This window comes from Carassius auratus, chromosome 20, assembly GCF_003368295.1.
Source record: "Carassius auratus strain Wakin chromosome 20, ASM336829v1, whole genome shotgun sequence".
Classification (NCBI taxonomy): Eukaryota; Metazoa; Chordata; class Actinopteri; order Cypriniformes; family Cyprinidae; genus Carassius; species Carassius auratus.
This window is the reverse complement of record NC_039262.1, coordinates 3,568,567-3,586,788: the sequence shown is the minus strand read 5'-3', so window position 1 is coordinate 3,586,788 and position 18,222 is coordinate 3,568,567. Positions and strand designations below refer to the sequence as shown.

Genomic DNA, 18,222 nt, shown 5'->3' with positions numbered 1-18,222 from the left:
TTAGGTAGACAGCGAATCGATTCACCGCTTTTAAATTCGATTCAGGAACTATTTTTAAATTCGATTTCGATTCATGATTCAGTTCTGTATTTTAAGTGCATTCAGAGGATTATGTAAAGTCCTCTTTTAATGTATCTTAGCTAAGAAAAAGACAAAGGTAAACTACTTGAGATGATTTATAGGAGGGTTACGTCCAATTTAACAGCAAAAGATAATAATACAGAATAATCTAAATTTGTTTTCTCAATGCAACGATTGCAAATCCTGCCGATGCATATGCAGCATCTTGAAACATTGATTTTTTAATCATAAATTGCTTGTTTTGGTCCATAATTAGTTTTAAATGAAAAAGTGTAATTATTACAAATTTGGTAAATGACTGTTCAGTATTTTAGAATATATAAATATAAAAAAATATGAAAATTAATTTATATTTTTAATATTTGCACTTAAATAAGTTCAAATAAAATGTAAAAAAAATTAATTGCATGATTTACAATTTTTATTTTAAATAATTAAACAAATAATATTAAGTAAAAAAAGTTCAATGAATGCTGTCAAACGATTAATCGCTTGTAAACGTGTACATTTTGTATTTATAAATAAACATGTATATATATATATATATATATATATTTATGTAATACATAAATTATATGAATATACATTTATACATTTAAAGACATGTAAATATGTGCTGTATGTGTGTGCTTTTATATAAACATAATAAATATAAACAGTAAACATTATGTAAACAAATTTATTTGTTTTTTGGATGTGATTAATCGCAATTAATTGTTTGACAGCACTAGTTTAAATATTATTATATAAAGTAATGTTAGTATTAATTTACTGATAGTGTTGTGGAAAACCTAAAAAAAAAAAAAAAAATTACTTTTTTTAAATATTTCCAGTAAAAGATCCGGTGTAAATAAAAATAAAGCAATAAATAGCAAAATAAAATGTGGAATAATTTGCTAGGCGTGTTCAGCTCTAAAATATTCAATCAGCAAGTCGCAGTTGTTGTTATATTCCAAGTAGCCTATGTAAGTATTTAAAGTATTTACTTGGTGTGATCTTAATGGGTTTGTCTTTTTCTTGCATAAGACACATAATACAGCTAACTAACACAAAAACATTATAACACAATAGAGACGAATTATTTTGCTAATAAATTCTTAATTTCTTATCGTAATTTTTAAATTAGATAATATTTATTGTAAACATTCAGCAAGGGTGCATTAAATCGATCAAAGTGAGAATAATGACATTTATTTTAAAAAGGCTACAAGAAGTATAATGTTTAAAAAATATTCTGATTTCAATTAAATGTTGTTCTTTTGAACTTGAATCCTGGAAAAAAAGTTTTCCAAACACATTTTCGGAAGTAGAACTGTTTTCGACATTGATAATAATTTGAAACATTTCTTGAGCAGTAAATCATCATCATATTATTCTGATTTCTGAAGATCACGTGACACTGGAGACTGGAGGAATGAAGCTGAAAATTCATCTGCGCATCACAGAAATAAATTACAATTTAACAGATATTCACATAGAGAACAGCTGTTTTAAATCATAATAATATTTCTCAATTTTACCATATTTTTGATTGAATACAGCCTTGATGAGCATTTTTGTAAACAAAATCTTTCCAACCCCAAATAAAAAAAATCTTACAACTTTTTAAATTATCATTAATTATTACCTGGAGCGTTTTCTTAGCTCTTCAATATTTTGCAAAGGAATTTAGAGATGAATTATGCCCGTGGATGCATTGTGACGTTACGAGTGTCACCATAGAAAAATAAAAAAAGACATAATTTGTTTGTATTTTACTAGTGAGTGCAGAACACTATAGTTAGTGAGGAAAGTGAAACAAATCTGAATAAATGTCGGTTTGTAATCTAGTTTTAATGCAGTGGAGATCAGACTCTCACCTCAGCGTGGTCATGTTGGGCTGGTTCTGGAGATGCTCAGGCCAGTGATGCTGCATGCAGAAACAGTGCACACCCTGAACACAGCACGAGTTCATGTGAAGCGCTGCGGGCGACACGCCGCTCTGGAAGAGAGCACAATCCTGCTGGTTCCCGCTGCAGCAGACGGGCTGACGGGGCGAGCAGTAAACACAGCAGGCCTGTGGCAGCAGCACAGCCCGCCTCTGAGAGTCTGTGACATGTGACGAGGAGGCGGAGCCTGGCGATGACGGACACATGCTTCCGTTGGGTTCGAGTCTGCCGTTCTGAGCCGAGTGTGTCGGCGTGAACACAGAGACTCTCTGCTCGTCCTCCGCTTCTTCTATGGCGTTTGCAGAAGTTGAGGATCCGCCGTTGCTGGTGGAGAAGCCCTCGCTCAGGGCCATGATCTTTCCTGGATCTGCTGATCACGACCTTAATCTGCAAATAAACACACAGTCACGGTCACTACTCATGCACAGAGATCCAACTCAAGTTATTTCAATCACTAACTACTGTGAACAAAAGCAGGCGACGCTTGCCCCGCCTCCGGGTCTTCTGATTGGTCCACTGTTTAGGAACGACATATATGGGCGTGCTGTGTGTAAATAAACAGCACTTCATTCATATTTTTTCTTTTTCATTTTAATTTTAGTGTCAGTTTTAGTAATGTTGCGGTTGCTTTCCCATTTTTATTTATTATTTTTGTAATTTTATTACAGTTTTAGTAAGTTAAAGTAAATTAATTAAAAATGACAATTAATACAATTATTTTATTTTGGTTTATTTTAGTTTATTCTAGCAACAAAAATGTTTTTGTGGTTAAAGATTTAGTTGATGAAAATAACTGGTGGAAATATAAGAAATGTGACAATTAAGGTTTTGATTTTAAATTCCAATTTGAATCGTTTTAATTCAAATTCAAATTTAATTCAAACAAATAGAAATGTAATTTTCTTTAAAGTTGATTTTACAAAACAAAATTTATTGAGCACAAAAAAAGTAATAGGAAATCAGAAATGAACAATAATAAAAAAACACTAAATAATTATAGTAATATGTTAATATATTTTACACACACAAAAAAAGAGAGCATTTATTAAATGTTTGTATGCTATTGCTATAAATAATTTTCTCTATGGAGAAAATAAATGAGATTCTTAGTTTCAGGACAAGTTCAAGAACTGCTATCATTACTGAAATCATTTGATTGCAGTATTTAAAAATAAAAAAACCACTTCAGACTGAGAACCGGTTCTCGATTACCAAGCCTACACTGTAATTTCAGGAAGAATGGCTTTGTGAACAAAGCGAATTTCAAAGGCGCTGTCTGATTGAAAAGAACAGGTTCAAACACATTGGACAGACAGCAGAGGAGTCGACGTTTCATGGTATGCTTGAATTTCAGCCCCTATGGCCAGGAAATTGTTGCAGAGGAATGACATGAGCAACCTCTGCGATATTAAATGTTTCACTGGACACCATGCATATCACAGTAAAATAAGATCCAACCGTATTACTCAGGTAAAACGCACGCTTGTGATACTGGAAGTTTGCCCAGAAACACACACTGACGCCATGGTCAGTAAATCACCCACGTTCCTACGAGACAGGAGGAGACCTGCACGACTTCGACGGAAACCGAAGATCATCTCAAAAAGCGAGCATCCAAAATAAATGCCCCGGGATCATGAAAGATCTCACTTGATACTGAGGCGAGCAGGTTTTTCCTCTGACTGTCCTGTAAACACAGCGTCCAAAATACCTTCGTGCACCAACAAATCCGGTTGTGTTCGCAGCTGAACCGCATCCATTTAAAAAGCAGGCAGATATAGAGAGAGCTTTCTGAAGAGAGAAACCCAAGGGAGGGAAAACATGTTCAGAGCTATGAATGCTCAGTGTAATGCTGGACGTCTCGTGCATCCGTTCTCAACGCTGTGCACTGGAGGAAGATCATAACTAGAAGTTTCAAAACTATCAACGAGAAATAAAAACACATTCTGATGGGGAGATTAAAGCACTGAAACACACTGATTATAAATACAGTATTTGGACACTTGTGCATGAATGTGCATTAGATAATAACATATCAAATGAAGTGTCAGTATCTGCATGTTTACATTGACTTCAGCATGTTTTAGTGGATGTATGAAGTCCGTTCTTCTCAAGTGTCCTAGCGGAGGAACCACAGGTGTGCATCATAACCATCTAAATTTTCACGGTTTGTCTTCTTTTTGAACACTAGATATATTATTTAATTTCAAACTATATAAAATTGTCAAATGTTTGACTTAAAGTGAGCATGTGCTATAATTCTTCATAATAATTTTGTGGATATTTTGTTATTCAAATGGAATTAAATAATGCAATGGCATTCATATATACATATATATTTTTTTATTTTATTTTTATATATATATATATATATATATATATATATATATATATATATATATATATATATATATAATGAATAAAAAAGTTATATCACCAACATGCAAGCGTATATTATTTTCTTTTACCATAATTATAAGACCAGGACAAGCAGCAACCTCAAAAAAATAAATAACATAACTAAATAAAAACATTATATAATTCTATATCTATATAGAAAGATAGATAGATGAAAGAATGTAACAATTGTGTCGATCTAAATCATAAACAAAAGACAAACTTACAGAGTTTAGGGCAGATCCCAGATTTCCATTCCTTACAGACTCATTATATGAGCCCTGGACACAAAAGTGATTTAAACGAGGATTCTGGTGAGTCGTGTTCAGATGTAATCATATATTATGTTCAGATGTCTTCATCAATCGCATTATGATTTCAGTCTAAGCTCAAGTTGCTAACCGCGTTATGTGCTTCTTGTGGACTCGACCAGATTGTGCTCCACAAACAGCCAAACAAACGCGTCCCAAACTCCGTAAACAAACTTAAAGTCTGTTTAAGAGTGCCGTTCCGTAACCGGAGACAGAACAACAATCCTCGATCACAATAAAACTCTGTAATCCTTTCGATAGGAGCGAGTTGTGCCGCGCATTTGTTGAGAACAACGGAGCGCATTCAAACAGTCCATCAACGCGACGCAACAAACACTACAGCGCTTCCATAAACCGACTCAACGCAAGCGACGGGATTCCTGACGTCAGAGGCCCGTCGACCAATCAGGGCGCTCTCATTATAATACATGGCGCTGCATTGCTTTAAAAAAGCGTTTGACGCACGCGACGCACGCAGCAGAGAAGAAGCGTTGAACGTAAACATACGAAGCAAAATCTATCAGATGTGCTATGTCTCTATTTGAACCATTGCGTTAGGTGTGTTAAATTATGCTGATAGCAGGTCATAATGAAGTTTACAAATTATTTCATATTATGATAAATTATTTGGATTTGTTCCAGACATACATTTAAAAAAAAAAAACGAAAAAGCAACATGTTTTTTTGCAAAAGGTGCAAATTGTGGATATAGAGTTTGTGATTGGACTAGAAGTGTGATTTCTGGAGTCGTTTTATTTTCTAATAAACAATTTCTTTAAGTAATGATAAAACTGATGTTTCCAACACAATTAGTTAATGATCACAAAAGGCAAATAGCCTACAATTTCTTTTTTACATTTACATTAAATAATTGGATGGATATGTGGATGGATGGATGGATGGATGGATGGATGGAACAAAAGACGGATGGATAGATGGATGGATGGATGGATGGATGGACGGCACAAAAGATGGATGGATAGCTGTAATGAAAGAAAGATAGACAGAAGGATGGATGGAACAAAATATGGATGTATGGCTAGAATGAAAGACATATACAGATGGATGGATGGATGGATGGAATGAAAGACTAATAGATAGACTGATGTATAGACAGATGGAATGATGGATGGATGGAAAGACTGATACACAGACAGACAGACCCATCCCAGCTCCACATGTTCATGCTCAGCTGCAGGACTGTGAGGGTCTGAGTAAAGATGGCGTCTGAAATAACAACAGGCAGCTGAACTTCAAAGAGAAGAGTCTTCAGAGAGAGAGAGAGGGGGGGGGGTCACTGGTACTGGATGAAGCCATAATCAAAACGCTCCGGGCGAACCCTGTATTGATCGCCAGCACTTCATCAAAGCTGACGGGGTCAGCCAACAACACAGCGGGAGAGAAGAAAAAAAAAAGAAGGGAAGAGAAAGAACATCACAGAAAGATGAGGGTCACAGAGGAAGGGTGCATGGGTTATGATGTTGTCTGAGGCCTGGATAGTACCTTTCTACTCCAAAATGCCATAAGATATGCCAGTTAGCTAATGCCACCTACTAAATGAACATGCAAATGTGTTGTGAAATGATCAACTAATTAACTTAAAATCCCAGCAGGCATTTCAAGTAAATATTTTGTCTAAGTGGTCTGACTTAGATCCCTGCTCTCCATAAGATGCAACCCTCAACGAGAACTTGCCCGGGTTTCTTCCGTGTCTTTTTTTCTACAGCTCCATCTCTCCGACGCCTCTCTGAAATGAGGATGAACGACTCCTGGCTGCTTCCTCTGAGTCCCACATGTGTTTAACTGCGCTGGAGACGGATCAATACAAGCTAAACAAATTGTAGAGCGGATCAAAGAGAAACAGTTGGGAACTCTTAAGAACTCAAGTAAATGTTTAGACATCTAATAAGAAAAGTATTTTGATAGTAGCGTTTAATTTAGTCAACGCCTTCAGATTAATCGTTGATGTTCATCAAACATTAGCGCATGCAGTTGCAAGCCATGCATGCGGCAGGCGCAGGTACATTCATATACAGCTTTCTATTCTTTGCTACACTGTTAGCAATTGATGTAATTTTTACAATAAATTTTACAACAACGCACTGTATTCATGTTTTTGTTGTAAATGCAAGTGCATTATGGGAAATTAACGGACAGTCCTGTAAAATTATTGTAACTACACTGTAGAAGCATTTTTTTACAGCAACCGCATAGCATTGTGGGATCGCTGCTGTTTGAATTTTGAAATTACGCGGCCAACGGACGGTACTTTTTGGAAGAAAGAACATGTCTCAGGTATGTAACATAAAATTTGTTTTATAAGTCTTTATTTATTAATACTGGTGATCTGAGTGAGTGCTGATTGTTTCATTTGGTATAATTCAGTGGAATAGGGTGAAGTTAGTTAAAATCGCGTCTTCATACTCGATCCAGATTTACATCGCAAGAACTTTACCCAGAAACTATGGACTTTGAGCTGGAACTCGGTGTGCTTCCACCGCAGCTACCATGATCTAAATAAAGTTCTGGGTAAAAAAAATGCCCCTCAGAAAGTCCCTGCTCGCGAGGTACTTGTTCAAAGGTAACGTTACTGAACTTTCGGGAGTGGCAATGCAGCATTGTAATTTCAACCACCATTTCTTTTGATAATTTTTAAAATATTACTGACATCGTGTCATGAAAGGTATAACGTTAGTGTTTTAACTATTTCAGGCGAGAATGTAGTTGTTTAAAACTCAAATATGCGGTTTATTTATACAGACTGCGTCTATTAAAAAATGTGTTTCGCTGATGTCGGAGACGGTCAACTCCACGCGATCAGCGGGAGCTCAGGGATCATTAATCCGTCGGGAGCACTCTCAACTCGGGTAGACATCTGACATTTGCCGCTGGCTGTGATGTCTCTTTAGTGGTAAAGCATAAAATATAATTCGTTTTGGGTGAACCGAACAGGTAATCTTTGGTCTTTATTCAGTTAATCTTTTAATATGTTAAAATGAAAATAGGAGACAATAGGCTACTGTTTGGTATAATATTTTGTTTTATATAATCAAGGCCTAACGTTACACATTTCCCTGAACTTTATTTCTGCGTCTATTAATATGTTTAACGAATGAAAATGAGAACGAAAGGAGGCAGTGGTGTTTGATATCATATTTCGTCTTATTGAAATGAGGGGGGGTCGGTGGAAACGCGTCATAACTGTACCACGGTCATGAACGGTCAAGGCAGAAGGAAAAGACTGAGCGGGAACAGCTGTAGACACTCCGCAGGATCAGCTGCACACTGGCTGCTAGATGGAACATATGTTTGCTTGCTTTAAGCCCTGTTAATAATTGTCATATGGTTATATGTCAAAGAAGAAAGGAAAGGCTGTAATTCAACATAATCCTATTGCATCCTTAAAATGCCTAGTCTAAATTAGGAAAAACCATACCATAACTTATTCTCCCACCTGATAAAATTGGTACTTTTGCCCATCCTGCCAATACTGCCACTCATGCGTGTGTAGTGAAGGGTTCTAGTGCTCTTTTAGTTATCATATTGTGTATGCATTTCAGGAGAGGCACTAAGTGCAGACAAATGGATGATGTCTTTGGAAGGGACAACTGTGATGGGGCCCCACAACAACCTTCTGAATGGAGTGCAGCGACCTTCACTGTCTACATGTTTAACTAACAGTATCCTAAAGAGGCCTCAAACACTAAAGGTATGTTTAAACTGTTTGCACACTTATAAAGAAAATAGACTCTACGATATACTCTATGCATTGATGTCAAAAGACAGGTTTCCATCCAATTCCTTTGCACCTTTTAAGCGCATTCGTAGAAATTTGGCAAAGAAACCCTATAACTGGAGAGCATTTCCATCAGCTCTGTTATGTAAATTAGAAATGGACAGGAGAGTAGTCATGAAACGCTGTGGGATCAAAACTTAAGGGGCAACTTAAAACAGCCGATAGAGTTGCAACAAATGTGCATTTATGTTGCATTTATTAGCAAGTCAATCCACATAAAAAGTTTTATTCACATTAGAATATTTTGTGAATTTGAACCGTTTCCATTCAGGATTTTTTTGTTTGTTTTCAAAATGTTAAAATGTGCATTAAAAAGCTGGATGGAGACAAAGCTATTGCTATTAAGTGTCTAACATAGAGTTGGTATTGCCCTGCAAGACATTTATGTAAACACAGAGAAGTCTGACAGACAGCAGTTTAACATTACAATTTTCATTAAGTCAATTTTGGGGGTTAAAGTCATTAGATGTGATTTTACTTTTTCCTTTCTCTTTGGAGTGTTACAAGCTCTTGGTGAATGAAGAAGATCTGTATAGGGTGGCCATATGCGCCGTTCATACGGGACACGTCCCCGTCAGGATTTTAATATTGCCTAAAACATCCAGGTCGATCGAGAGCTAAAGAGAGCAGAACAGACAGCTCCTTAAGCTTTTGAAATTGCTCTCATGTGTTTGTTCGTTCGTTTAAATTGAAGCGTCACTCTTAAACGCTGTTTCTTTAAAAAGGGAAACTACTTTGTTTGGCCTTCCAAAAGAGAACACGACTAGAAATCATGTTTATATCACATTTATAATGGGTTTGACATTATAATGAAATAAACATTATAATTAAATGTTTGTCTCGTTGCTTCGGCCGGACAGGGCACAGTATGTTAAGAGGCATAACATTTCAGTCACATTATAGATAGATTGGATAGCTGGTCAATCAGAGCACACTTTGCTTTTCAGAACGATGAACTTTGTAAAAATCAACACGTTTCAGAAGGCGAGGAGAGGAGTACCTGTAGAGGAGAAACAATAATGTGTTTTTTTAACCTTAAACCGCTTAAACATTTCATTACACCAAATACACAAAATAATGTTCTTTTTAGCAACGTCATATGACCCATTTTGCAGACACTTTTGTCCAAAGCGACATTCAATTTACAGTGCATACAGTGACATTATATATTTAAGAAAAACAATGTAAAAGCCAATGTAATTCTAAATGTTATGTTGTTAAATGTGTTGATGTTAAATAAATACATCAACGTCATTTTTTTTCTACAAGCAAGTTTACTTTTTATGTTTTTTTTTTTACACAGTATTTATCATTACCTGATATGAAAACTTGTTTTTACTCTCTCTGTTTTCAGAGCTTTTTGTGGAATCAATTCCAAGATGTCAGCAAAGCAGAGAAGAGACGGAGGATCAACGCACCTGTCTGCACCCTATTAAGAAGGCTCCTGGGTTTTGAGTTGATGGGCTAGTATTGATGCCCACCCAAACCCCACAGCTTCCCCAGTTCAAGACTGGTTGGGACCTTTTGTTATTTATTACCATGTTCCCCCTGATGATAGACTGTCTGGAAGTGAGCTAGATTCTTCAGTGAAACTGTAATTTTGTTTGTATGAAAAAAAAAGATAAAATACATTTGTAATATGTGATGTTGCATAGTGTGTTAATAATAAAAAATAATAAAAAGTTGCCATTGTTTTGGTTTTAATTTTGGAAGATGGAAAATTGCAGTATTTTATTATATTTAGAAATTACAATATTGTAATTGTCTCCTGTAAAATTACAGGAAATTCCTGGCAACTGAGTTGCAGTAAATATACAGTAAATTTAAATAAATTACAGCATTTTACTGTAATAATGCTACTTTAATCACAGTAGCACTGCTGTAAAAATACAGGACTCTATGGTATTAAAAAAACAATATATTACCTGTATATTACTTGCTGTAAATTCACGGCAATTAGTTGCCAGGAATTTCCTGTAAAATTACAATAAATTTTTAACAGTGTACAAAAATGTAAATCCATAAAAAGTAAGGAGGGATGGGACGTTTGGCTGGAAATGAAATATGGGAGTGTGTTCCTGATTACCATTCCTCATACAAGTGTTGCCTAACGGCTCTCAGGTGCGAGCGAAAGCACAAACCCTGTTCTATTTGTGACAACGATCATTTAGTTTATGTTTTGTGCAGGAAGATTTGTTATATATGACTGGCCTGTCATTTGATCTAAAGCCTGATTGGTTGGGAGCAAATGGAGATGCAAACGTTGGATGAAGTTGAATTTGTTTCTTTATCTGGTTTGTAGAAATGTAGCATTGCATCACTTCCTCATCAGTGGATGCTCTGCAGTGAATGGGTGCCGTCAGAATGAGAGTCCAAATAACATTCACAGTTATCCACACCAGTCAATGAGTAAATGTCTCGTAAGGGAAACAGCTGCTTGTTTTGAAGAAATCCATCAAGTCATTTTAAAATAAAATGTCCACTGAAAAAGTAATTTAATTTGAATCAGGAGAGAGATCTGCACAGATCAAGCACCATTTACAAGCCAAAATTGAAGTTTGTAGTTAAAAATGTCTTGATGTATTTGTTTCATATAAACACGCAACTTTTGTCTCCTCAAGTCAGTAACTGATGGACTGGAGTGCTGTGGATTACTTGTGGTGTTTTTATCAGCTGTTTGGACTCTCATTCTGACGGCACCCATTCACTACAGAGCATCCATTGGTGAGCAAGTCTGCAAATGTGATGAAGAAACAAACTCATCTACATCTTGGATGACCTGAGTGTAAGGACATTTTCAGCAAATTCAAATTTTTGGGTGAACTATTCCTTTAACGTCACTAAAACATTTCCATTGTAAGTTCTTTATAGTGAAAAAACTATCTACAGACTTTTGAACTCTTCTGTTCCTTCCTTCCGTAGGCAATACATCCTGTTGCCTACAAAAGTTGATTTATAGACAGAAAGAGCTGGTAGAAGGACAAGAGATTGTGTATGTCAGCATTTGTTCGGCTCATCCTTTGAGGATCGACCCAACACTCCAGAGTCAATCTGAGATCTGGCCGCGGCTCAGCTAACAGCAAGCAGCGCTGGATTTCCTCCGGCGGACGAGGGGGTGGAGAGGGACAGAGCGGCCCGAGAAGGGAGGACGTCTGTCAGACACAGTCTTCTGGACTTCCACCCACTTTTTGGAGTGTGGATGTCAAATTTCTCTAGGGGCCTCAGATTCCGAAGCGAGGGAGGTTCAGGGGCCAGAGGAATTCTGACATGATTTCTCAAGGCCAAAATGAAAAGAAACAGCAGTCTGACGGCATTGTAGCAGGAATAAGCAAAAAAAAATTGAAACGTTTATTTCTGGAGGTTGAAATAGGCTTTGCGTTTGCTAAAACTACATCCACCTCAATATCTCGTTCAGACTAAATTAATGAGGTTCCTCTCTAAAGCATGTTATGGGTTCATTAGTGCAGTTTCTTTCAATCCAAGTTCTGGATGTTGTTTGTTTAAGTCTCTTCTGCTCATCAAGGCTGCATTAATTCGACCAAAGATACAGTACAATTAGGAAATATTATTACAATTTACAATACCTGTTTTCAATGTGAATATACTGTAAAATGTAATTTATTTCTGTGATGCGCAGCTGTATTTTCAGCATCATTCCTCCAGTCTTCAGTGTCACATGATCTTCAGAAATCATAATAATATACTGATTTGCTGCTCAGGAAACATTTCTGATTATTATCAGTGTTGAAAACAGTGTTTTTGTGGATACAGTTTATCTTTCAGGATTCTTTGATGAATAGAAAGTTCAAAAGAACCGCATTTATTTGAAAACTAAATCTTTTGTCTTTGCTGTTAATTTTGATCAATTAAATGTGTCCTTGCTTAATAAAAGTATGAATCCACCCCCCAAACAAACTTTTAAACCTGCTAACCATATACAAATGCATTTTTTGCATGAAAAAATATCTTATTTCTCATCTAAAAAAGTAGTTCCTAAAAGGACAAACTATAAAAGCTGAACAACAAACCTTATCAAACTAACAGCTGCATTGTAAGAGCATTACTCTAAAGCATCTAGAAACTCAGACAGTTTGATTAAAGCTGATTCCACACAGCAGAATTTAATACATAAACCTGTTGAAAATTTAACACAAACATTTGCGCAAGCCAACCACAAAAAAATTACAAGTACATTTATGATAAATGACCACAAAGACCGCAAAAATATCATAAGTGCATAATAAATTTCAGCTGTTGCCACGCGGTTCCACCCACAGCGCTGCGGCCTGGTCTGCGTCTCGTTCCGCTTTCATGCCAACACAAAGCAAATCACCTCACCCTGCATGATTTCACTCAACGGCCCCAGGAAAGACGGACGTGTGTGTGTGTGTGTGTGTGTGTGTGTTGGGTCTGATTTTAATGAACAGGACCGTACTCACAGCGCTCGGCTGGGGAAAGACTGCTGGCATCCTGCCTGTGTCATGTTTCCAATGAGCGCTGTGAACCAACAGCTGCTGGCCACATTAAAAATGTGAAAATAACACAACAACATTAAACGATCTGTTCATATTGCATTAGAAATGCATGCATTTATGTAATATGCATTGGGAGTTTCATGCATATATTCATGCCCCGCCAGATTAGCCAGAAGCTTTTTACATTTGAACCTATATTTTGGTGTCGGATCTCCAGCTTTATGCACCAACACACACATACACATATGTGGTGCATTCAGAGCTGCACTATGACTTTGGATGCAAACCAGAAATGCTCTTCAACTTTTTTTAAAATGCAAGCAGTATACAGCAATACCAGTAAATTTCCCCCCAGAGGGCCGTTTTCTGGCTTTTTCACTGCATCTGGCCACATTTTGTGCCAAATATGACACTACAGGATTATGTTATCAATTATCTAAAGCCTACTGTATCACACTTGATATGCAAAGCCCTCTAAATGTTCAACATGATCAAAACTTTGATGAAGAACCTGTTGCATTACTCCACGCCTGTCGTCTGATAGTTTATGTTTTTAGCAACTAAAAATCTTTTAGTAAAACTGTACAAATGTCCAGTAAACATAATAATGAAATTGAATAAAATGATGCAACTTTTCCGAAAAATTGGAGAGTTGAATGTGATCATCGAAACGTGTATCTCTCAGTCCTCTCTGAATTGCATTGCATTATGTTTTCATTTGGCAACTGATATTTATAACATGTTATGTGAATATCTACTACTCTGTTGTAAAAAGCAAATTGGTTTAAATTGAAAGCATCAGAATTTCATCACGTTTTGGCTAAATAAATACAAGCATCTGCACCAAATTGCATATTTTAGCTCAGTTGAAGTTTTTCTTCATATTCTCATTAAAACAGACAATTATGAGCCATAAAGCCTGAAGTATCAAATATGATACTCAACAAAAACACGTTAAACCTTTTTTAAAGTATTTTGTCTAAAGGCTCAATTAAATGTTCCATTAAAAAAAAGAAAAATAATTCTGAGTATTATTTCAAATGTCAGGCGTTAAAGGGTTAAATACCAGAGTATTCGTTTATCTAGTGTTTTGTAATCCCCATGTTCTTGCTTCAAGTCACCTCAAAAAACCTCATAAGTCCTTCTGGAAAAACGAAAGACTAACATGAGATTTCTACATGTTGTTATCTTACGAGTGCTTCCAAGCATGCCGACAATGCAAAAAACCTGCTTATTTATCTCCAGCTGGGCAGAAAATCTAAACAGAACCTCAGCATACTGTCCATGTCTGGTTTAAACACGCTAGTAGTCTGTACAACCTCAACAAGAGTTCACGCACCATGTTATTGGTCTTATTTTGCACAATGAATCAGTGCACATCATGAAAAATACAATTCATTACACACACTGGCTTTATAAGAACAGCTCATCTAAACATTCAGACTTGATGAAAACGTGCTCACCCTCAGGTCATCCAAGATGTAGATGAGTTTGTTTGGAGAAATGTAGCATTGCATCACTTGCCCACCAATGGATGCTCTGCAGTGAATGGGTGCCGTCAGAATGAAAGTCCAAACAGCTGATAAAAACACCACAATAATCCACAAGTAATCCACACCACTCGAAAAAATCAGCTTGTGAAGAGAAAAGATGCATGTTTGTAAAAAAATCTATCATTAAGGTTTTTTTTATTTCAGACTGTCACTTTTGGACGAAATATGAGTCCATGTTCTATAATAACACTTCCTCAAGTGGAAAAAAAATAATATATCTGTTGTTCTTCCACATCAAAATCCACCCTTTTGTGTTTGGAGAGGATTACTTGTGGATTACTGTGATGTTTTTATCAGCTGTTTGGACTCTCATTCTGACGGCACCCATTCACTGCAGAGCATCCATTGATGAGAAACTGCTACATTTTTACAAATCTGACGAAGAAATAAACTCATCTCCATCTTGGACGGCCTGACAGTGAGCACATTTTCAGGAAACGAGCTTATTAACTAACTAATAGGGCATTTTCCATTAGATTACAGTGCTATTAAACTAAAATCCAATCTTGACAATTGTCAAGTGTGCAACACAGTGCTGTTTTTGTTGAGAAGTGCATCTGAAACATTAGCATCGGGGTACCAGCAGACGGACCGAATGATGAATGTGTGCTTTGACAAACGTGTCCTAGAAATACAAGCATGTGTGCACTCTTGTCCGGCACACTAACAAATGTTTCTGTTAGGCAGGAAGTGTGTCATTTTTTAAATATTTAAAATGACACAAATCTGATTTTATGATTAGGAGAGGCTTCTGTGTAAAACTTGGGTGATCCTAGGCAGATAAACTCAATCCTTCTCTATTTAACAACAAATAATCAAAGAAAAGTGATACTGTGACAGGAGAATGACAGCGACAGTGGCTTGGAAAAGAGAAATCCGGGCACTTTAGTATGTTTAACCCCTGAGAACTTGACAAGAACAGATCGAGAGTCAGGATTGTGGCGCTTACATGCTTTATATAAACACAGCATATCACACAAATGAAAGAAAGAATATTTGTTATCAATATAAAATCTACACTGGTGTAGAAACAATTTCCACTTCCACGTCGTTCTAAAACACTCACACATTTTTTAGACAATAACTGGAGTGTGTTTAGCACTTTTGGCAGCCAAATATTGACATCCAAGACCCTAAAACTGAGAAACACATAAGCTCTTACCAGACTTGGATTTATTTCTTAACTAAACTCGCTGTAAAGTGACTAGCTGACTACAACACGTTCTCCACCCAGAACCCACTGGGGCCTGCGATTAATCCTTCATCCGCTAAATGAGGTCCAGAACATATTAACATCAATGACGTCAGGACAGGAGCACGTCTCAGTGGACGTTACACTGTGAATTTCCCAGGACCGAGCGAAGAAAAAAGCTGCAGCGACGAGAAATGGGAAAAAATACAGAGCACTTCCAAAAGGCCCTGCGCAAACTCATTTTCCAGAAGTCAGCGGCTAAACTTATATCAGCGAGCAAACGCTGTGTATTCTCAGTGTGGTGTCATAAAAATGTGTGAAAACCTCCTAGGACACTGAGTTCTGTTCAAAAGACAGCAAACTGTATTTCAAGGCGTCTTATAAATGTGCTGCAACCCAGTGCTATTTTTAGTATAACGTTTTTGTTATATTTTAATTCTTGAATTTGAATTGAATGCTCTCACTTTAATTTTTGTTACAATTTTAGAAATATTTTTTGTTATTTTTTTATATGCCTTTATTATTTATTTTAAAGTTTTAATTGATTTAGTTTTTGCTATTTTAGAACTTCAATTTAAACTAAATGTAAATGAAAAATCTTGCATTTTTTAATTAAAAAAAAGTGAAAGAGTGGTTTATGGTTTTAGTTTCAGGTATATTTGTGAAATGCATTGCAACAAAGATGCATTATTTTGATCTAAAGAGGCAATAAAGACAGTTATAATGTTTCAAAAGATTTCTGTTTCAAATAAATGCTGTTCTTTTGAGCTTTCTATTCATCAAAGAATCCTGAAAAATAAAATGTATCACAGTTTCCACAAAAATATTGTACTGTTTTCAACACTGATAATAATCAGAAATGTTTCTTGAGCAGTAAATCATCATATTTTAATGATTTCTGCAGATCATGTGACACTGAAGACTGGAGGAATGATGCTGAAAATACAGCGGAGCATCACAGGAATAAATTATATTTTACAATATATTATATTAGAGATCAGTTATTTAAAATTGTTAAAATATTTCACATTTTTTACTGTATTTTTGAACAAATAAATGCAGCCTTGGTGAGCAGAGGAGTCTTTTATATATATATATATATATATATATATATATATATCAAAACACTTTACCAACCCCAATGTTTTAAAAATTGTGTAGAAAACAGTAAATAAATAAACCTTGAAGAGTATTTGCATCCAGAGCTTGACTACTGTAAAAACAAACATTGCTTTCATCACAACCGTTCCGTTCTTGCAGTTCCTTTCCAAGATTTACAAGTTTCAATAAATCACTTGCTCTGCTCCTTCTTGAGACTTCCTGTTGCTGGAAACCATTATTTTGATGCACAATTGTATATTTGTATAGAACAGGCAATTAATGTGGCATAAGAGTGATGGACGACATGAAAGAGACGTTTCAAAGCAATAAACATGGAAACAGCGTGTCAGACAATCGAGTCAGTGTTAACGTCAGTGAATATAGTGTGGCATAATGGCCTTTAAGTAGTTTCCCAAACAGCACTGAGCGAATCTCCACCTCAAAGATTTATAGGACGAACCCTAGCACACTTTTGTACTAAAGAACGAAATCCAGAGCCATAATGCCATCAGCTATTAGAGCAGATCCAGCGCAGAGGAAACCTCCATAATCACTTGTTTTAGTATTTTTCAGCCCATTCTGAAGAGGTCTTGAAGAATGAAACACACTTAGCGATCCATTTTTGCAGTCTGTCATTGTTGTGAGGCTGCTAAATATTTGCTCTTCCCAGCTTAAGATGTGAGGATGAGAAGAGCCTCTGTGTAGTGAGAGGTCAGAGGCCTCCGATCTCCGTCCTGAGACCCAACATCACTTACACTCTTCAGTCAGTGGAAAGCTTCCACTGCTTTCAGTAAGAAACTCTTGCAAAAATATGCTCCTGCCGCAACATCTATCAAGGTTGAGCAAGACTGCGATGGACTCGCTGGATAGAAACGAAACAGAACGCCGTCACTGACAAAAAACATGTTTTCAGAATGAAATGCACTACTGTTCAAAAGGTTTTTTTTTTTATTAATTAGCACTTTTATTCAGAACATGATGAAATTTATCAAAACAAGGATAAAGGCATTTATGAGGTTATAAAACATTTCTATTTCAAATAAATGCATTCTATATGATTTACAAACTTTCCAGCTGTTTAGTATTCGAAATGATCAATGGATGATGTTTATTGAGTAAAATACAATAAAATAAAATGTTTTTAATGGCAAAAGTTTTTATGTTTCTTGTTTTTTTTACATTAAAATAATAAATGATTAATGTTTATTGAGAAAAATAAATAAATAAATGTTTTCAGAGGAAAAAACTTTTTTTTCTCAGGATTCAGAATCACAATGACTTTTTTTTTATTATTTCTCGGCTTCCATAGTTTTCAACATTAATCAGAAATGTTTCTCGAGCAGAGATTTCTGAAGGATCATGTGACACTGAAGACTGGTGTAATGATG

The 18,222-nt window shown here is 36.0% G+C and overlaps 1 protein-coding gene across 2 annotated transcripts in view; it reads right to left on the bottom strand.

Annotated features, from left to right (window-relative positions):
* The window catches only part of disp1 (dispatched homolog 1 (Drosophila)), a 58,413-nt gene that overhangs the window by 21,273 nt on the left and 18,918 nt on the right, over window positions 1-18,222 (bottom strand). Inside the window, exons 1-2 of one of the 2 annotated variants that reach the window (XM_026290441.1) lie at window positions 4,634-5,206; window positions 1,941-2,396 (exon numbers count right to left, since the gene is read on the bottom strand). In XM_026290441.1, coding sequence (XP_026146226.1) covers window positions 1,941-2,362 — 422 coding nt within the window. In that variant the 5' untranslated portion in view covers window positions 2,363-2,396; window positions 4,634-5,206. Of the gene's footprint in view, window positions 1-1,940; window positions 2,397-4,633; window positions 5,207-18,222 lie in introns of those variants that run through there. The other variant, XM_026290442.1, reaches the window with a different exon arrangement.